Genomic DNA, 21,849 nt, shown 5'->3' with positions numbered 1-21,849 from the left:
TGACTTCCTCTCCCCTCCCTTCCTTCCTTCTCTCCGAAGGTACTCATCTGAAAAATGAGAACAAAGTGATTGTTCCTGTTCTCTTTCTTAAGTCACTTCAAATGCTATCCGTGGACGGGCGGCTCATTGTCAGGAGAGTTGCAGCGCGAGCAGGAGGGAGAGAACGCAGGTACAGGTACAACGGCAGCAGCTGCAGCAGCTCTTCAGCCACAGCATCACAGAAAACACACTCTGCTACACTCAACTGGTAAGTTCCACGCACTTCGCTGCAGCCACACACAAACACACACACTTACATGGCACTGACTGGCACATGAGGAGGGGCTTCGGTTTTAATGGATTGTTTGGAATGCAAAGTATAGGCCGGGGTCTCTGCACAGTTCACCTTAAGTGGGAGAGGATAAAAGAACAGGATCATATTCAGGAGAGCTTTTGAAACTGGCTGAAAGGGAAACATTTCAGTATGCATCTGAAATTGTTTCAAAACCTTGGGAAGAGGCAGAATAACATTTCTTCTTGCAGTCTGCATGTGGTTTATGTTTTCTACATATCACTAATCACACAGTTACATCAAAATACTTGTGTCCCTGTTATGTGTAATTCCATTATCTATTGCTATTCCTCGTGTTGAGAGAGCGTGTTGCACTGCTTGTATGTTTTTCAAAATATGTTTTTTTGCAGAAACAAAATGACATTGTGAATCATGTAACTGTGATTTTGTGAGTTTATCTGTAATCACTTAGTTACCATTTACTTTGTTGTCTTAGAGATGATTCAGTCATATCATACTGTCTGCATGCATGTCAATCTGGATGTATACTGTATGTTAAGAGCTAAAATAGTCAGTTAATTGCTCAGTTCAATTGACAGAAACGTAGCTATTCTGGTAACTGATGAATCGTTTGAAACATTTTTCAAGCAAAAATACCAAAATATTCCTCAGTTGTTGTTTCTGAATGATGAGAATTTGCTGCTTTTCTTTAACTTATGTGATTGTAAACAAAAACAAGACATTTAAAGGTGTCAAAAAGTGTAACATTAATTTTTTACTATTTTCTTACATTTTTTGACCAAACGATTTAGTGAGTGAATAATCTGCAGGTTAATTGAAAATGAAAATAATCCTTATTTACAGCCCTATACATGGTAATATGTGTATTTTGTGTGTATTATTATACAGGAAGAGTAGTTGCTGTATCTGCAACAGCTAACAGAGAAATACAGTAACATGTAACAGACAATAAAGGAGACCTTGTGGTCATGCTACAGTAGATTGATATGGATCTCAGCAGTTTCTCATTGATAAGCACTGATCTATTTACAGGAATAAAATAGATACAGTAGTACAACATTGCTGAGCACAATTTGGATGTCAAGCAGAAGTAAGACAGTTCCCTCTGAGTATCAACATCTTTTCATCCATGACCATCATCTAAACTAAAGTATGCACATAGAAACTGCAGTAGAGATGTTATTTATATCTATATGACAGCTTAACATGTTCGTTTTATGCTTATCAGGTATCTAATCGAAGTCAGACTTCTCACAGAGATATAAATTGAAACATCACCTAGCACTATCAGTGGAGGAGAAAAAGGGAAGTTCTTCCTGGCTAACAGTGCAAAAAAAAAAAGATGAACAGAGCAGAGAAAAAAAGACATGGAGAAGTGAAAAGTGTGCAGGAGGTAGAGGTGAACATTTCACAGATAACTTCCTAATTTCAGGAGAGGAGGAGATCTGTGAGAAAGGAAGAAGTGAAAGGTTTCAGGTTGAACAGTAAAATGTGTGGGTGTCAACACCGTACTGTTTGTGTGGCCGGTTACATTCCTTCTGCAGAAACCTTCAGAGAAACAGTTTCATTTCATTAACGGAAGCCAGACTCAGAGGCATTGGATGTACTTTCGTCAACTTTTTCTAAAAATGACGAGTCTGTTTTTTGGGGGGCTGCAGGTATAACTTACCAGAGGTGGAAAGTAACTGAGTACTGTACAATTTGAGATACTTGGATATTGCCATTTTATGCTACTTTATTTCAATGTTGTACTTTCCACTCCAGCTTTAGTTACTAGTTTCTATTCAGATAAAGATTTTACATAAAAAGACGTGTGATGAGCTTACAAAATACAATGTAAGATGAAATCAGTGAGTCCTAACTCGTTTGTGACCAAAAAGGGGCCCCTTGTCGTGTTTTAGAGTTTTCCCCAGTTCCCCCAAGAGACATTTCCCCTTTAAACATTTCAGGTGGTTTGACTTAGGTAATAGTTTGAGGCCCAAAGAGGTGAAACTATCCAATATTTCACCAAAAAGCAAAGATTTAATCCAAAATCCAGAAATTGAATACAAATTTGTGAAGCAGAACTTTGTTTTTTCTTTCTTCTTACCCCATTAATCATCTCATCCCATCATCACCCACAAGATTTATCTTGTGACTCTTTGAAGGAGTTGGGAGTTGGGTGGTTCTCCTTTAAGTAAAGCATCTGAATACTTCTTCCACCACTGTAATGAATAACATGTAACCACTTACTGTACTCCTTCTAACGCAGAAAGAAGATGGAAACAGACGGAGTAAATTTCCCACCAGCAAGAAATCCTCCTTTCAGAGATGAGCTAAGACAAACATCTCAGCACAGTTTCTACTTAAGCCCACCTCCGCTTTATATTAAGCCCCCAAAATTCTCCCCTACCAGATATCCCAGCATATCACCCACCAGAGACACCTACAGTGTGTTCAGCCCACCTGCTTTCTTTCCCATGCTTGGCCCCGGTTATACTCAAAAGGAAGGATCCCAAAAACGCAAAAGAACCCCTTTCAAAATGGACGCCCAAGGAGGTGAATCTCCTGACAGAGGAGCACAGGAGGCAGAAGAAAGCAGCAGCAAGAAGACGGTGAACCTCTCCCATATCCCCTTCTCCCTCCCGCCTCGCCCCATTCCTTCCCCATCTCCTAAGCCCATCCCTGGTATGATTGAGCTAAACAGACTGCAGCTTCATCACAGATCACCAGATATGAATCTACCTGTGCAAGTGAAACAGGAGCCACTCAGTCCTTCCCCTGTTTGGCCTCCTTCTCCTCTCCTCCTCCACCCTCCCTACTTCCCATCTCTCCACCACAGCCTCCTCCCGTACCCCTTCTTCATGCCCGGCCCTGTCATGCACCTCTCCCCTGGTTCTTTCTACCCAAGAGAGGACCTCCGGCCCAGGCATCGCGGCCGTGACGGATCTCCCCGCAGTGGGACAACCACTGCTGAAAAGCTTGGTCTCAACGTCCACGTGGACGACAGTTATTATGTAGACGTGGGAGGAGACCAGAAGAGGTGGAAGTGTCGTATGTGTGAGAAGTCCTACACCTCCAAGTACAACCTGGTCACGCACATCCTGGGGCACAACGGCATCAAGCCACATGGGTGCCACCTGTGTGGGAAGCTGTTTAAGCAGCTGAGCCACCTGCACACACACCTGCTCACCCACCAGGGCATGAGGCCCCACAAGTGCCAGGTGTGCCACAAGGCCTTCACTCAGACCAGCCACCTGAAGAGACACATGATGCAGCACAGTGATGTGAAGCCATACAGGTAGATGTTTTGCAGCAGGTTATTTTGTGCATTGTATTTTCAACTGTCCTTTTTTTTATCTTAATCTTTTGCACGCTTCATCTGCCCCTCCAGCTGCACCGTGTGTGGCAGAGGTTTTGCTTATCCCAGTGAGCTTCGCGCCCATGAGCTAAAGCACGAGAAAGGCCAGGAGAACGTATGTGTGGAGTGTGGTCTGGATTTCCCCACGCTGGCCCAGCTGAAGAGGCACTTGACCGTCCATCGCGGCCCCACCCTGTACAGGTGAGCTGAAATATCTTAGTGAGCGTTTTTAAAGCGACAGGCATTTTCAAAAATACCCTTAATAATTTTCTTGTTGAGAGTTAGATGAGAACATTGATACCATTCATGTTTGTAAATATGAAACTACAGCTAGCAGCTGGTTAGCTTAGCTTAGCATAAAGATGGAAACAGCTAGCCAGGCCATGTTATGATTTGATTTGTTCAGTCAGTTTTGATGAGTAGAAAAACTAGATATAGTCTGATTAAACAAACAAGATATAACATATTAGTTAGTGAGCTTTACATGACATTTGGACAGAGCCAGACTAGCTGTTTAACCTTATTTTCAAGGATTGTACTAAGCTAAGCTAACCAGTTGCTGGCAGTATCTTCATATCTACCGTACAAACATGAGAGTGGTGTCGATCTTCTCATTTAATTCTTGGCAAGACAGCAAACAAGCGCGTTTCCCAAAATGCTGTACTACTGCTTTAACATTTCAGTTCTCCATTTGGCTCTATGAAGATCTCACTGTATACCTGTTTTTCCTGCAGGTGTGCAGAGTGCCAGAAGACTTTCCAGTACCCGAGCCAGCTTCAGAACCACATGATGAAACACAAAGACATCCGACCGTACATCTGCAGTGAGTGTGGGATGGAGTTCATCCAGTCACACCACCTGAAACAGCATACGCTCACTCACAAAGTAGGTTTTATCAGGAGGACAAAGAGAAAAGACATAGCATTTGCCAATGTATTTTTTTGACAGCGGTTGGAAGCAAAAGCATGGATTTTTGGCATCAAACAGAGTTATCAATTTTGCTGTCACATCAAGACATTTCCATTATTCCTTGTGCACATTTTGGATAGCGAGGATGCCTGAAAGAGTTTGGACTCTAGCCTAACAGGTTGTTTTGGCAGCTGTCTCAAAGCAATTTCCCCTTAAATTCTAGATCCTGAAGCTATTCTTAACCCATTAACATCCAGTTTTCATCCTTTATTTCCCCTTTAGGATTAGAAAAATCACCTGCTTCCACACTGTTTGACAGTATTATATATAAATATACTGTATGAGCTGGTGCATAGTCTTAGTTGAAGTACTGTGATGTTTACACTGAGTGAGATATTGAAACCCAAGACTTCACTTCCCAAAAAAGACAATAGTCTAAAATAAAGATCAGTGGGACTTAACAGATTAAACTAACCAACATTTTAAGCAGCAGAAAGACTTGTCTGTTGACCAAATTTCTCACACCACTACTTCCACATTCTCTTGTTCTTCAGGGGGTGAAGGAGCACAAGTGTCGCATCTGTGGTCGTGAGTTCACCCTGTTGGCCAATATGAAGCGCCACGTCCTCATCCACACCAACATACGGGCCTACCAGTGCCACATGTGCTTCAAGAGTTTTGTCCAAAAACAGACTCTCAAGGCTCACATGATCGTCCACTCGGACATCAAGCCCTATAAATGCAAGGTTGGTCAAATTTAACATGTCAGGTTTGGCTCTCTGCGTTGTGTTTTGGCCTTCAATTTCTCTTTCGTTCACTTATTAAAGGAGTAGTTCAACATTTTGGGAAATACCTTTAATCGCTTTCATGCTGACAGTTAGATGAGAAGGTTGATACTGCTCTCATGTTTGTACAGTAATTAGAGACTGAGTCATTCCAACAAATGCCCCAAAACGACATACTGCATGTTCAAGTGACTCTTGTCCGTCCGTAGCAAAGAAGGAAGTCGGGTGTCGTTATTTTAGATTTTAGACAAAGTTCGCAGCAGGAGGAGATTGGCTCAGACGAATGGGTCAACAAAACATTCTAGTTTAACAGGGAGACCGCTTTTTGTTCACTGTTTCTTAACGGCAGTCAACATGGCTTTATTTTAAACCGTGATCGCAATAGTTCCCTAATCTTAATCAAGTGGTTATTATTGGAACCGTGACAACAAAAGTCCGCTAACCTTAACAAGGTAGTAATTGAAACCCAAACCACAAAGTTTTCCCGGACCCTAACCGTCCTGGCAATAGGGGCGTCCAATCAAAAAACACCTCTACAGTATGTGTTGTTCTAAAGGGCAGTTACTAACAATGTATTTTGGCCATTCATTTGCAGGATTTGTTGGGTAATAACGAAGCTCGATCTTCTCATCTCACTCTCGGCAAGAAAGCGATTAAGCACATTTTGCAAAATGTCAAACTATTCCTCTAACATTCACTAGTTTTACTGTAAGACTCCACATTAACCAGTGTGTAATTATTGATAATCACAGCCAAGAACCAAATCAGTAATATTTAGTGGTAGCTGCTATTAAAGGATTTCCCCACTTTTCTGAAGTGTCCGTTTTGACCTTGGTGTTTGGTACAAGGACTGAGACGATGACCAGATAGCAGAGAGGCTTTTGGCAGTAGGAGCCTCCTTGTCCATAGGAAGGATATCGCCGCACAAACTGCCTCTCTAACAATGGCCTCCCAGCCTCCCCGGAGAACAGGGCCCTCAAATAGATTTCATCTCGCTTTCTCTGCTGCTGGAGGGAGCTTCCTGTTTTCTCACGGTCCTCTTGGACAGTTTACAGTCCCTCTCTCCTCCTGAAGGAAAGGACCACCCTAATAAAAAAGAATGCAGAGGAAGGACAGCGCAGGAGTTGCCCTTCCCTGTTCTCCTCCTGGCCCTGTCTCGATGTTGCTTCCTCTCTCTCTCTCTCTCTCTCTCTCTCTCTCTCTCTGTCTCTTTCTGTTTTTCTTGTGTGTGTCAGGGAGTGAGAGAGAGGGGGGAAGACAAAGAGGAAAAGAGGAAAACAAGGATAGAAGGAGGGAGAAAGGGCGTGTGTGTGTGTCTATGTATATCTGAATGCCTGCACATTCATTCATGATTACGTGTAGCTCTACAACTCGACATTCTGCAAATCTAACAAAGGAGCTTTGGCAGAGAAAGAAAAATAATAGGTGGATGGTGTGGCCTATTGTTTTTGTTTCCACAAATAGTATTTACTGCAGCCAGTGCTGGAAAGTAACTAAGTTCATTTTCTTCAAGTGCTGTGCTTGCATGCAATTTTGAGCAGCTTGTACTTCACCAAGTAGTATTACCAATTTCTGCTACTTTTTATTTGTACTCCACTGCATTTCAGAGGAAAAAGTTTTACTTTTTAGTCACTCAACTACATTTATCTGGCAGCTAGAGTTTCTAGTTACTTTTCAGATTTGATTTACAGAACATATGATCAGCCACTAAACTAAAGTAGTCAAATTAGTACTTTTACTTTCTATACTTCAAATAGATTTAGCTGATAATACATTTGTACGTCGTCTGAAGTGAAATTTTGAATGCAGGACTTTTTTCTGAGGTATTAATACTTTTAAGGAATTGTTCAACATTCTGGGAAATGTGCTTATGTTTCTCCGTGAGTTAGATGAAAAGATACCAGCTTGAGGCAGCAGCTGGTTAGCTTAGCTTAGCATAAAGACTGGAAACAAGGGAAACAGCTAGCCTGCTGTGTCCAAAGGTAGTCCTCCTACCAGCATCTCTAAAGCTCACTAATTAACACATTATGTCTTGTAAGTTTAATTCATACAAACATTTAAGTTTCAATTTGTAAATTTGCCATTTTACGGGGTTTTATGTGCCAGACTATTTCTTGGCTGGGAACAGTCTACAGACAACCAGCAGAGACTTCAGAAAGTTCATTTGCCCGGCTGAGTTGCAAGGAATTTTTTTATCAGCCATTCAGAATGTATAGCACATACATTACTGTTAATATTGTGTAAATAATTGCTAGATTTCTCACTTGACTAACGATAGCTTACCTTACGCTTCTCTCCCTTGTCTTGCAGCTTTGTGGGAAGGAGTTCAACAGGATGCACAACCTAATGGGCCACATGCATCTCCACTCAGACAGCAAACCCTTCAAATGCCTTTATTGCCCGAGCAAGTTCACGCTGAAGGGAAACCTCACCAGACATATGAAGGTCAAACACGGCGTCATGGACAGAGGACTGGATGAAAGATGTAAGCATGCTCATATTGTAGATGGCATATTCATTTTACATGTAAAAGTTGCTTTATGTATGTGCTTATTTCTCTGACTTCAGTGTTTAGGCAAAGAGGACGATTCTGCCTGTCCACTCCCATGGGCCTCCTCACCCACTTCAGCCAAGAGGAGCCGTTTGACCTTTCCCAGAAGCCCCCGGGCCTCCCGGGCCTCCGCCTCTCCCAGTCTGATGGCGAGAGCGTCCCTGGAAGCTCATGCCAAGAGGAGGATGAGGAGAGTTTGTACAGAAGGAGCCAGTACAGCCCCGAGGTGGACCAACATGAGCCGGCAGGCGAGGACCAGTACATCCCCGAGCTGGAGGAGAGAGGGCAGGGGTCTCCAGCTGAACGGAGGCCAGGGGAGGAGCAGAAAAAAATGTATCCGCATAGTTTAGATGAACAGACATATGAGAGGGAGTCAGCAGCAGAAGGCCTCTCTGTAGATCCCAGAGGTGACCAGGTGCAGCTTTTACAGTCAGAAGAGATGGCCTATGAGTCTGATGCAGAGCTAGATGAGCAGGCGTACCATCACGAGGCAGGCCGTAGACAGTCGTATGATTATGACCCTGATTCAGAGCTAGAAGATCAGCACCGAGAGCTGGATGAACCAGAGCAAAGCAAACAGCAGATGGATGGCTTTTGTGACGCAGCCATCAATGTAGCAGAGAGGAACCAGGGCGGATCGGAGACAGGTGAAGTCATGGGAGGTCCACAGGATGAAGAAGAGGATAAATAATGAGAAAAGATTAGATGAATACTGGGAAGAAGTTTTAGGGAAAGCTGATGTTTATTTCACAGGAAGATGGAGACTCGCCCCTGAGTAGAGAGGAAAGTGTGTTAGGTCTCTGGTCTCTAAACTGATTATGGACGATTGTGGTGTAGTAGCTTAGCACAAAAATAGAAAGATGAACATATCATGTTTATTAACAGAGCAAAAAATTTAAATAGTAACTGAAATACAAAGCTGTGAAGCATACTGTATGTACAGAACATATCATACACTGATTAACGGTCACTGACAGAAGGTTAATGTACATTTATGAGTGGGAGAGTATGATCAGGGTGTAGCTTTTTTTGTAAATAAAATGCAAAAATATATTTAATATTTTAGTTTTTTTTTTTACAAATCATTTTGCAAAATTGACTCAAATATGCAATTTTGCTTGAACTTTGACTCAATCTTTGTATAAATCTTTGATATTAAAATAAAAAAAATTGCCCTTGCTCCAACCATTGTGTATGTTTTGGGATTATTTTGTTATTTTTGTTTGGGTGTAATAATGTAGTTTTTGACAGATGCAGATATGACAAAGCTTGAGTTTCTCAAATCCTTGAGTGTCTTTTTGAAATAAACTGTGATTTTGTTCCTTTTTTATGTCTAATGTTTAGATTTTTTTTTAATCTATGTTGCCTTTGTTCAGTTTCTGGGGGATGGCTGTGTTGTTACCTAAATATGATTCTGTGAGATAAATACAAAAATAAAAGCTTGAATGCATGAATCTGTGTAATGAACCTGCTGTTTGTTTTTTTAGTCGCCTTATAAACATCCCTGTGACTGAAAGAACATAAGCCCAGATATTGAATCTCAATTCTCTCCGTCTGACACATACTTTACCAAGCCAGAGATGATTGCTGCGAGTTTCAAAAAGCTTGCCTTTCTCCTCCTGCTTCTCTTTCAAAGCAGAGGAAGAGGAAGAGAAAACACCTCTCCCCTTCTCTCTTTTAGGTTGTGATCAAACAGCAGTGACGGACACAGTGGGTGTCCCAGACAAAGGCTTCATGTGTCTGTATGACTCAGAATAAAGCATTGTTGCTGCTCATTGCAGCACTGAAAACAGAAATACTACAGGAATGAAAGAATACCTAATAACTGTTTTTATCACAAAGTAGAGGAAGATGCATAATGTGGGATCTCACATATATCTCATAACTATTATAAAGTAATTAAACAAAAGGTAACAAAGTATCGTTTGTCATGTGTCAGTATAACATCAAACTCACTAGGCTACAGTATCACATCATACCTCACTTTATCATGCCAGTTCAGGTAAAAACCGAGTAATTTCTTGTCAGATGAAATGCAGAACAGCAGCTTCTCTATTTCTACCAGTGACGACCACCGTGTCCTAAAGGGTGAAACTGCAAACAGTTTGAGGAAGTTCTCACATCCTCCTCTCCTTTCCTTTCCTCACCTACACATTTCAATCCTGACCGCTGGCTCTAGAGAGGATCCACACTTGTTTGTATCGCTGTCTCCCGTCTAGAATCAGCTCCTCTGAGCAGCATCATGTTGTGCAATCACATGTATGACTGATCACAGCACAGTGACCTAAGGAAAGGTGGTGCTTCATAAGGTAATTCTATCTCTCCTGTGTGTTTTTAATGAACTGAAACTTTAGAGAACCATGAGAATCCAAAGATCACCCACACCCAGACGCACACTGGAGAACAGATACACACTTGTCTGATGGGAAAATGAGTCCTGTAATAACAAACGGTTGGTGTTCTGCTTTGCAACGAAAACCAACACACACTTGTCATAACCATGACAAGATGACAACATAATGTCTCATTAGGGAAAGGACAAATGTATAGTGCTTTCTGTGGCTGGCCTTTAACAGCAATGTAAAGCTGAACGTTAGATGACTCTTCTACAGCAGATACCTTTTCTATATTTTGGGGTAGGGCAGTCAGTGATGATTTAACCCACAAGATCCACTGACTTAGTGCTTTGATTGATCGTTTTAGTAATTTATCAAGCAAAAATGCCAAATATTTGTTGGTACCAGCTTCATGAATGTGAGGATTTGCTGATTTTCTCTCTTTGATATCACTGTAAAGGGGATAACTTTAGATTTTGGACTTTTAGTCTGACTAAATAAGCATTTTGAAGCTAAATTTCGCTCTGTGATGGACATTGTTTACTTTTTTGTAGACCAAATGATTGAACTATTCATCAAAAACAAAATTCTATTCTAATTTATCTACTAATCCTCATCTCTCCCTCTGGACTACAATGCTACAGAAAGCCTGTGCTGTCAGTTTTAGGGTCATAAAGATTCTCAAAAAAACAATCTCCAATTACAGTTAATAACTAGGAGTTAAAGCACTGATTTATTTTGGGTTAAACAAGGAGATGTCAGGTTGTATATTACAGGGTGGTGCCCATCCTGTTTCATTCCCTCCTAAATGTACTTAGCTGTTATGTAAGTAGACAAATGACTGCTATGGTGTAATGCTATGTTAGAATATCTCTTTCAAAAACATTAAAATCTTTGCACCTCACTGCCTCCTTTACTTTACTGCTGTCAAATTGTATGCGATAATACAAATGTTTTCCAAATATGTACTTTTATGTGCAAGATACAAACCAGAGAGGGAAATCTTTCATCATCATCATTTCATGTCTTATTGTCTTAATTTGTCTTAAAATTATGTTTCTCTTTTGGTTTCCCTAAAGTCCTAGAGCGCATGTTTAAAAAGGACTTATCTTCTTCTTCCTGTTTTAATTGTGTTTTGTAAATAACGTCATACCTTTGTCATTCTGTGGTGTTTTATACTAACAAGGCAGAGGTGATGAATAAGCCCCTTTTGGGTCTTTTTCTGCATTGTCATGCTGTCAGGCTCATATTGATTTTGAGATCAGCATATATTGTTGATGCTCTTATTTGATTGATTGGCTGACATGTAATGATAATTGCTCAAGCATATATAGATATTCATATGCTGTCATTATACAATATACTGTTCTTATTGCTGAAAAAATAACATCTTATCATCACGAATAAACACATTTCTTATAATGCTGTTTTTGTGTCACATGTCTTTCTGTCTCACTTACCTATTCAGACACCAGCGTCCTTTACTACATGATGCTGTGGCTGGGAAATAAAAAGGAAGTAGACAGGGGATGCACGCAACTGAGATACTGGAAACAAATATGTCTGAATTATTTGCGTCACTGTACCATATATAACAATGTGGATAGAAGTTTCAGATTGGATATTTGATGAAACTTGATTGCACACTAAGTATTGCCTCATTAACGTTTTAAACAAAAAACTAGGCCACAGTATTGTAGCAACAAATCATAACAATGGAATAGAGAATATGAGACCCTATTCATAGTATATTCCTGAAAAGATAGCTGTATCCCCAGTTGTGCGTTTAGAAATGTTTACTTCCTGTCAGTTCTCTTCAGTGCGGCTCGGCTAAGAGCTTCCTGTTTTGCTGGTGAGTGAGAAAACAAGATGGTGCTAAAATTCTTCCACGTTTTGTTCAGCAAAACTGTCCCACCCCAGTCTCAACCTGTCACCTCCTTTGACCCGAAGCCCAGGAGCTTACTGTAACTGCGGGCTGTCCTTCTGTAGTAGGAATGGAGAACAAAAACACTGGCTCTCTGACAGAGAGGTGGGAGAGGACAACAGGTCAACGGCCCAAATAAATACGTGTTTAAACTAAAAAGCTCAGCGCCCCAATTTTAAGGCACTTCCTGCTTTATTTTGAAGGTGTGTTACTGTCTCAGGCATTGTCTACAATCTTTTAAACATGACTGGACAAATGTAATATCCAGACAAGCTTCAGGAAGCAGTCATCCATGATGCTGAGTAACTAACACTGGGACTTTTGATGGCTTTATATGCAGTGCCAGGGGCAAAGGGAAGCTGCTGCACTTCTACTTCAGTGTATTTATCTGGTCTGACTCCTCCTTACATAAACAGCGCCCTCTATTGTCACAACATTGGTACTGTTCAAGTAAAGATTTTTCTTTCTATTAAAAAGATATATCTATAATTCAATTTCAAAGCACACTCCTGCAACAGAGTTATTTTTATTTACCACAGCCAATGATTCATTTTGTTTTGCTGCCAATTATTCTGACTTTGTCCAAGAACATCGCTTGAGGAGGATAAACAAATATTACAGATTGAAATGAAAATGATGAAATGTAACAAGCTTTAAAATATCATAGGCTATTAATAAAATAATAATAATTCAACATAGATACTGCATTATTATAAAGATGTATCCATCAAGATTTTACACCGAATTTATCCAGTAAAGGATCTGTTGGAAAGATTAGACTTTTTTTGTAATTTAGAAAAGGAAATGTTTGGTTTTTCCACTATATGATTATGGATAAATGTGCAGAATACTAGAAATGGCCACTAATGTGAAAAATGATGTATTTTATGCAATGCTGTAGGACCTTGTGGTTTGTGGGCTGGATGTGAATATTTTCTACATCATTCAGGGTAAATTTCACATCCACAAATCTAAACTGACAGGCTCCAAGCTGCCAAACCTTTCATCCTTTTGTTGTCTATATTTAGGCACCATAAAACAAAACCCAAAAAGCTGGGAAGACTTTTTTTTTTAGATCAATTTGTTTTAATTTGAACTTTAAAATGAACTTTGATGATTAGACTTCAGTAGACTTAATGGACTCCCCTGCCTAAAGTTTGCGTTCAGTTTTGTGTGTGAATGTTGTTGGTCTTTGTTGTAAATAAAGTCATCCATTTTTTAATCAAAAAGATACAGGAATTCCGTTAAGTTTGTCAGGTCTCACTTTTGGTATAACCCTCTTTGAGGGAACATCAGAATCACCCCCGCCTCTGCAAAGAAATGGTATCGTCCAAAGATGGCAGCCTCCGTGTGGAAGCGGTGTGTGACAGCGGCAGTCAAAGTTAAATGTTTGTCTCCGTCCCTATCAGGTAAACACATCTTACACCTGGCCACGAGACAATTAAAGTTTTATTTGAGTACATTTCTTTGTTGAACCTATATTGCTTTTGCCGTCTTTGTCCTTATCTTGATGTTTAGGCAGGAGGAGCTAAATGTCCCCAGTTCATGTTGTTAACGGCTAACAGTATGTAGCTAACGTTACAATAAAGGGCTATATGTAAAACTGGGGTTTTAACACAGTTTGCTGTCGTTAAGTTTTCTTAAAGTAATGTTAACTAGCTTATAAACTTACTTGTATCTACATGACCTGGTTGTTTGTCTTTTCAGCCAGAAGATGGTTGCTTTCTGCAGCTTACACAGATATCAAAGTGTGGGAGGCCAGAGAGAAAGATCCTCAGAACCTGGGTAAGTGTTAAAAACTGGTAATGCTTTAATGAACTGTCTATCCAACAGCAAGAGGGGCCTGGGTTCAAATCCTCTCCATCTTTTGCCCCTTGTGTTGGTGGGTTTCCTCCCACAGTCCAAACAGAGGCAAATTGGAGACTCTAAATGACTAAATAATCTCCTGTATGTTATAGACTGATAGACTGATCTGTCTGGGGTAGGATATTCTGCTCATGATAAGCAGTTATAGAGAATGGGTGGACTATACAATTGGATTGTGGGCTACCGAAAGCTGCAGAGGACACACCAGTTGTGTCTTCCAAATTTGGGCAAAAAGAGGACACATTTGTCTGCAACATATGATGATTTTAGTCTTAAAGTATGAATTGTAAAAGATGCAGCCCCTAAATTGGGAGTGCTATAATCAATGGCTGGATATCAATATTAAGTACTTTTTGGGTATCGACTGAAATGTATATATCGAGTATCGAAAACTGTTAAGTACCAAAAGTTGGCATTGAATGTCTGATCAGATTCTTAGTTGTGTTTTCGTCTTTGATCGGATATTTTTTGATTTAAATCATAATTTTGTGTTGTGTATTTAGGTAAAGTTCTGATATAGTGCAGGGTTAGGGTTAGGTAATATTGTGTGATTCATTTTGTGTTAAGACAAAATTAAACACAAAAGTCAAGCTTGGTGTGTAAGTAAGATTTAAGTATTGTCTGTGTATTGATGCTGAAACTCAAGTATTGTAGGGGCACCGGTAGCGAAGATTTTCAAACGATACCTCGTCTGACTATAATAACCAGCTACACTTGAGATGAAATGCAAGGTGTAGCTGACATATCACCACATCTGGAAGTATTGGTTGCAGATTACTTCATGTCAAAATAATGAAGACATGGGCTACTTTTGTTGCATGGATAGCTGCATGCTGCAGTCCAGCACCAAACGTTACTGCGTGTGCACTTGATCAGCTCAGGGTGGCAGTGTTACACTGACTCAACTGCTCAATAGTGTGGATATAATACACACAGCCTTCCATGGCTTCAACTACATTTAAATTCAGTAATATTTAAGTTTTGAAAAGTGTTAAATGGATAACAACTGATGTAATAATAATAAAATACATTTTATTTGCTGCTTTTTTGTCTCAGCCGTGTGTATCACATTGGCTTGCCATACTGTAAAAGACATTCTGAATAGTTTGTTTTTTACATGATAAACTGTATAAAATTGTTGTCAATGCTTTAACTTACAGCTGTACTGGCCATCACTATGGACCGGACATATGACAGGAATCTCCCAGTTAGCTCTCTGACTGTGTCACGGGTAAGTCGTATCTAGATTTAAATAATATTTTGTAGTTTGTGATGAACCTGTCGCTGATAAATCAACAAAGTTGATGAAATTTGTTTTGAATTTGATGGCAGAAGGGACAAAGATGATTTCAATGAGTATTTTTATATTATATATTTTCTGTTTGTGTTTCAGTTTGTTGACAACATTTCATCTCGAGAGGAAGTTGATCAAGCAGAGTACTACCTTTACAAGTAAGAGGAATCATTTTTACTCTTTTTTACTGCGTCAGATTTCTGCATCTTCATTTCTGTGTCAGATGTCTGCTGCTTCCTTGGTTTTGAATGGTACCAACATGCTTTTCTTGGAATGAATTGTCTGTTTGGTTTGTCTGTTTTGGTTTATATTCAGTCACATGCTTTTTCTTTGTTCGGGGCAACTCCAGACCTTTCCTGTTTACTCCTTCCTCTGGAATCTGCACCCATTCTTGTGATTACAAGACTTAGTATATTTCCCAATAGCACCCTTGTTCAGGTCACGTTCATTTTCAGAATCGGGTGAGAATTAAAAAACTACCTTACCACCTTGGGAAGTTCGTAAATACTCATTATTATTGTTAATACATTCAGCTGTATTTGAACTTTTGTATTTCAGTTATTAGTACAGATTTTTCAGGATGAAGCTGTCAAATTTGCTATTTGCTCTTCTGGTAGTTTCAGCAACTGAAATAGTCACACATCATCTCTTCTCTTCCTCACATCTTTCCTCATTTTATCTCGCACATTGATAAAGCAGCACTGTGATGCATTTTTTATTTTTTTATCCCTCCAGGTTTCGTCACAGTCCAAATTGTTGGTACCTGAGAGACTGGACAATTCACAGTTGGATCAGACAGTGTCTAAAATACGGGGCCAGGGAGAAGGCCCTGCACACACTTAAAAACAAGGTACACAACACATTATAATCTCTCCATTTATTCTTAACACAGCAAACTAGACACAGGCTCAAAATTGACTCTGAAAAGACTCTTAGGTCATTGTGAAGGAGGCGCATCTTTATAATCAGAGAGAAATCTGATCAGAGCTGACAGATGCAGTTATCTGGCAGTGTGAGCAATCACAGATCCAATCTTAACCTCACAGATACATTTTCAGACTGATCTGAGCAGCACAAATAACATAAAAAATGTTTGACATTTTCAGTCCAGCATGTGAACTGTTCCTGAATGAGTTGTAGTATTATTACAAAAGCAGCAACGTCCACTAGCCGATGACGTGTTTACAGTGAGGTAAAACGGAGCAGGCTCAATCAGTGTGACCGCCCCTGTTGTTGTTGTGATTGGCGTCATGTTACTGTGAGATTAGAGGGCTCAATGGAAGTGATGCATTCGGATTCCGCAATTGTGTGTGATGTACACCGGCTTAACTAAATGTCGGGTGAACAGTCAATGTCCGTGGATGAATAATGTAAAACAAATCATGCTATACATGTGATGCAAATATTAAATGTGTGTGTGTGTGTGTGTGTGTGTGTGTGTGTGTGTGTGTGTTTGTGTTTGTGCAGGTCCAGTATGGAATATTCCCAGATGACTTCACCTTCAATCTGCTTGTAGATTCTTACATTAAGGATGGGGACTTTAAAAGTAAGGTGTTTTTTTTCAAAGCATGTTTTCAGTCAAACATTTGGGGACAGAATAAGGTCCAGACAGACTGAAATAAATGAAACACCTGCAGGTTTCCAAACACATTCTTGTTGACTTTGAATATTGCCAGGAGTGAGAACAGGCTGTCTGTCAAATCACCAAAATCAGATTTTAAACATTTCTTTCCTTGTTTGTAAGAGACAGACGTAAAGGGGAAGCCTGGTTATGTTTTCTGTAATAACATTAGACAGTAAACAGTACGTTGTTTTTCAACAAGTGAAGCCACGTAGTTGATATTACTGTGTTTTCAGTTGTATGTTGAAGTTTTGATTACATTTGATAAAATGATGAATTCACTGTTTGTTTAGTGCTTATATACTGTATAACTTCAGTATTGCAACTCAAATCAGATGTTTCATTACTTTTAAGGATAAATCAGGCAGCATTATATATATTTTGTTGTCAGCAAATCCCATGAAAATACCAACAATGAATTGATCCCACCAACAAGTACTGCCTTGTGACGAAAACCTGATATATCTTATTCCTCTGTGTCATAGAGCACGTGAAGCATGTGAGTTTGCTCCTCTGGAGATTCAGAAAGTATTGGCACAGGAAAACATCAGATCTGTGTGGACCAATAGTGCCAAATTTGTTGTTTGTTGTTTAAATTTGTTTAAAAAATTAGAGAGAATAACACCTTTTTAACTTCACAAAAGGTGACCAGGCACACTGCAAAAGTGAGAGTGTTGAATTCTTGTGATTTTAAAACTTTATGTTCTTACTCCTGCCCTGCTGTCTGTCTCATTAAATTTGATGATCTCTAAAAAGAAATCCCTGTAATAATGGCTACAATTAGTTTTAGTAGTATAACAAAAATATTATTTTATGTAGAAGGAAAGAAATGAATGATAACATACATTTTAGAAAGAAAAATACAGCGTCATGTAAACATCATGTTTTTGGTGCAGGTGCGTGCTCTGTGGTTGAAGAGGTGATGCTTCAGGAGGCCTTCGACCTTCCCTCCACACAGATCCTGTCTCTGCACGCTCTGGGCAGTTACCTAGCAACCAGACCACAACTCGCTGTGAGTGAAACAGCAGCAACAACATGGGAGGTGTTATGAAAACAAATGACCTCCCGGAATATTCTTATGCATCGAATTACAGTACATTAACTTACACTTGCACAACTGAAGTCTTCAATGTCCTGATATTCAGAGTGATATATGAGAGGTTTCAGTCAAATGGAAATGGGTGCCTGAAACTAATTAGCATGTGAATGCTTCCAAATAAAATACTTAGACTTGATCCTCACTGTGTTCAGGTGTCAGACGAGCGGTCATTGGGAGCATCACTGCTCATCTGTGGACGGAAGCAAGACAACACTGTTGGCCTCAGCGCTGAGCTGCTTGGCAATGCTCTCCTCGGTGTGTCTTTTGAGTTTCTTCCCCCACAGTATTGCATTTTTCATCTTTTTACAGTGATTGATTCATCCAGCTTTCTTTCATTAAGCTGTTTGTCTCATTTATTCTCCTCCACCTTCCCCATCCAGGCAAGGTGGAGATGTTAAAGGGCATACATGCCATGTTCAAAGGGATGCCTCTCTTCTGGGGACATGGGTATCTGGACCGAGCGCTGGCTGTCATGGAGAGAGTGGCTGTTGCTTCTGGTGATGTCAAGCTGTCTAAAGACACAGTAAATATATTTTTCTCTTTTTGTGGTGGAAATAGGTTCCTGGTTGTAGAATTTGTGCTCAACTTTGCTTAACATGTCCTGGACCTCTGTACTTGAGGCACAGTGATGACATCTATCGATCCTGATTCAAGTCTCGTTGCTCGCTTAATCTCTAGAAATTATTCTCCATTTAGATGTGAGGTTTCTCCACTTAGCCAGTTCCTTTAAAGACAAATGACAAGATATAAAGAAATATAACAAACACACCGCGTCAGACAGCACCATTCCCTGCAGTTAGATTTTGTTATCGATCTTCTCCACTGACCGTGGGTTTGACATCAAACAAACATATTTCCCAAAGTGTTAGACAGTTGCTGTGACTGTATCAAAGGCTCTGACATATCTTTAATACTTAAATACTCACGTTCTCAAGGTACATGAGATGATGTATGTGATTTAAATGAAAATGATGCAAAGTCTGTTGAGCATGGCTCTGAGTCACACAACAGGATGGTTACCAACACAGCATTACAAAGACGCAGTAGAGACTGTTGTTACTTTCCAGGTGGGGTGTAGTGACGCACACAGTCTTCATCTGCTGAGATGAAACACATACACGCTGTCATATTGTTGTTATTTTTACATGTATGCACAAACACACAGTCGGGTGTAGCGCCTCTAATCTGGCCTGCGCTGTCCAGTTCAATAGTTCAGCTTTGTCCACGTCTAATGAGATTTTGAAGAGCCTGGAGCGCCGAGGACGTCTGTGAGAATCAATGCAACAGGAACTAAACGGCTTGTGTCAGACAACGGCGCAGCAATAATGTAGACAGAGCAGATAACACCGTAGGACAGAGAGGAAATATTACATCTCAAATGAGGGTGCTGGTGACTGCCGCCTCAGGTCACTGTTAATCTTACCTCTGCCTAAGATTAAGAGGTGAGTTGTCAAGTGAGGTGTTCAGCCTCTTTCATCATTGCATGTCTTTAAATAAGGAACTGTATCTTATTAAAAATATCTAACATTTATTTAGTAATTGAATATACAGTAAATAAAGACTTTTCAGGCAGTAACAGCTGTTTCAGAACTGCGCTTTATATTGATTTTACAAATAAAAAAATAATAATCTTTCCGCTTTCTTAACATTGATTTTCATACTTTTTCAGCTGGACTACATGAATGAGTTGCTGCAGGAACTGTCTTCTACGTCAGACAGTGACTCCTCTGGAGAGCAGTCAGCAGGTGAAGAGGACAAGAAAGAAGACCCCGTAGATGAAGATGATCAGGCCGAGCGGGCTAAGCTACCTCAATATGCCAGCAGATTCAAGGTGGGTGTTTGTTGTGTGCAGCAGGTGTGCTTTCGTTTGTAGTAGCAACTGAATTTACATCAGTTTTCCTTGTCAGGGCAAGCCAGTAGAAATGTGATAAACATGACTGGGGTTGACTCAGTAAAATCTGAGTGGGCAGAATACTAAGGGTTTTTTTAATTGATTCTTTAAAATTTAAAGTCATACATTTCATACAGTCTTAGCTAAATTAAATTGTCAGCTTAATATTATATCCTGTTTTTCTCTGTTGTCAAATGCAGATTGAAATGTTTTTGTAAAAATTACCGTTGATGATTCAAATAAATTGATTTAAGGGTGCTGCCCTCATGTTTTCACCACACCGATAGCTCTCTGCCCTGTTGAGTTTCCCTGTAAACAGCCGAAGTTTCTGTTTACGTTCAGTGTTTCTCACCAACGTGCATTGTGTATGTCCTTGAGGTCTAACAAACATGCTGAATACATGTCCTTCCTTATAAAGCATTTTCATTCATGGTTACTAGCCAGCCGTCTTCTTCTTTCCTTCCTTTTGTTGGCACAGTAGTGTTCGTTGGCATGTTACCACCACCTGTTGATTAGTGGGAAACTACTGGCTGGAATTTGTATCGCGTGGGCTGCGTCCTCATGCGTCTGCACAAGAGCGAACAAACAGGGGCCCACACATAAACTCCACAGGGAGCTTTTAAGGTGTGACTACTTTTACTGAGGAAGTTTTTGTCTTTTAATATCTGACATTGGACAGTCAGTGTGGTCTGGAGCTGGTCCACCTGAACTACAGCTGTATTAAACAGAATGCAAATAAATGTCATATTCAGTGTCTGACATACACACACATCTAAAACATGCCCTGATCTAAATTGTAGTGTGTAAGTAGTGTGATATTCAATATCTGAACTTCTCAAGGCAACAGAGATGGCCAGCTGTGCCAACAAGGGCTTTTATAAGCACTAATTTCTACAAATGAAATGTGGACTCTCAGATTTCTTTATCAGAACATCCAAACCTTCATGTTTTTGATAGACTGTGACTTCGGGAGTGTTTTCAAATGTATTGAATAGAGTTCACTGGTTTGGTGGGTTTCACCCAAGTCATTTACATGAAGTGATGAGGTCATTTTTGGGCGCTTCAACGTCTTTTTGTTTCCCTGCCTTTTCAGGAACTGAGCAGTCAGCTGGAGTCTCGGGGTAAAGTGGACTCTGCCTCCTTCCAGGCTTTGGTGACGGCTCTGGCCCAGCAGAACCTGGCGGCTGCAGAGAAACCCGACTTGGAGCAGTACGAGAGCCGGGTGCAGGGCTGGGAGGCCGAGAAGAGGCAGCTGATCCAGAGAGAGAAGGAGATGAGGGAGAAGGCCGAGCAGGAGAAACAGGAGCGCTTAGCTGCCAAGGCTGCAGCCCAGCAGGCATAGGGACTCACTGAACTGTCAACTGTGTATGTACATTAAAATTGTGTATACATTATAAGAGATAATTGGGGTTTTATGTCAACATTGTCAACATTACATCTGCTCGTGTCACTCGTTACTTTTGTATATGTCAATTACTGTGTGCTCATGTGATAATTATTGCTCTGTTTTTATAGAATTAAATAGGGCAAATATAGATTTATTGTCAAAATAAAACAGATTTTCATTTGTATCAGAAATTCCTGTTCTGTTGTGGACTATGAGATGATATCATCACTATTGGAACGTGTGCTCACATCAATTGTTAAGCTCTATGGTTGGGTGACCTTGCGAGCAAAAAGAAGGGAAAGCTGGGGAAAGATTTCCTCCCACTCCTTTTCCTCTCTGCCTGCAGTCGTCAAAGTGTGTGTGTGTGTGTGTGTGTGTCAAAAGCATCTTTGGAAGTTTTCTCACAGAGGATTGAAAGAGGTATTGCACTGAAGAATTTGCTGATAGCCAATCTAGAGAAAACCAAATTCTTTGCGTGGAAAGGAATGCATCAATGACGACATCATGCAGTATGGATCCTGATAACTGTAGGAATAGACACAAAGTGCACTTCA

The 21,849-nt window shown here is 40.3% G+C and overlaps 2 protein-coding genes across 2 annotated transcripts; both read left to right on the top strand.

Annotated features, from left to right (window-relative positions):
- The first annotated feature begins 198 nt into the window (after positions 1-198).
- On the top strand, positions 199-8,568 carry znf366 (zinc finger protein 366). The gene is made up of 7 exons (XM_070904816.1): positions 199-247; positions 2,544-3,572; positions 3,666-3,833; positions 4,367-4,517; positions 5,096-5,287; positions 7,637-7,811; positions 7,895-8,568. The coding sequence occupies exons 2-7, from the start codon at positions 2,551-2,553 to the stop codon at positions 8,566-8,568; spliced, it is 2,382 nt and encodes a 793-aa protein (XP_070760917.1). The 5' UTR covers positions 199-247; positions 2,544-2,550.
- Positions 8,569-13,468: 4,900 nt separating this feature from the next.
- On the top strand, positions 13,469-21,577 carry mrps27 (mitochondrial ribosomal protein S27). The gene is made up of 11 exons (XM_070904708.1): positions 13,469-13,546; positions 13,845-13,922; positions 15,164-15,234; positions 15,397-15,455; positions 16,033-16,147; positions 16,765-16,843; positions 17,815-17,930; positions 18,170-18,272; positions 18,398-18,540; positions 19,687-19,848; positions 21,002-21,577. The coding sequence occupies exons 1-11, from the start codon at positions 13,474-13,476 to the stop codon at positions 21,248-21,250; spliced, it is 1,248 nt and encodes a 415-aa protein (XP_070760809.1). The 5' UTR covers positions 13,469-13,473; the 3' UTR covers positions 21,251-21,577.
- Positions 21,578-21,849: the final 272 nt, after the last annotated feature.

Source organism: Enoplosus armatus, chromosome 4, assembly GCF_043641665.1.
Source record: "Enoplosus armatus isolate fEnoArm2 chromosome 4, fEnoArm2.hap1, whole genome shotgun sequence".
NCBI classification, from domain to species: Eukaryota; Metazoa; Chordata; class Actinopteri; order Centrarchiformes; family Enoplosidae; genus Enoplosus; species Enoplosus armatus.
Note: the sequence above shows the minus strand (reverse complement) of the source record. Positions and strands in the feature narration are given on the sequence as shown.

Coding starts and splice junctions, on each gene's coding strand:
- znf366 (XM_070904816.1), top strand. CDS start 2,551: ATGGAAACAGACGGAGTAAATTTCCCACCAGCAAGAAATCCTCCTTTC. Junction 3,573..3,665: donor AGTGATGTGAAGCCATACAG/GTAGATGTTTTG, acceptor CTGCCCCTCCAG/CTGCACCGTGTGTGGCAGAG. Junction 3,834..4,366: donor CGCGGCCCCACCCTGTACAG/GTGAGCTGAAAT, acceptor TTTTTCCTGCAG/GTGTGCAGAGTGCCAGAAGA.
- mrps27 (XM_070904708.1), top strand. CDS start 13,474: ATGGCAGCCTCCGTGTGGAAGCGGTGTGTGACAGCGGCAGTCAAAGTT. Junction 15,235..15,396: donor GCTCTCTGACTGTGTCACGG/GTAAGTCGTATC, acceptor TTTGTGTTTCAG/TTTGTTGACAACATTTCATC. Junction 16,148..16,764: donor TGCACACACTTAAAAACAAG/GTACACAACACA, acceptor GTGTTTGTGCAG/GTCCAGTATGGAATATTCCC.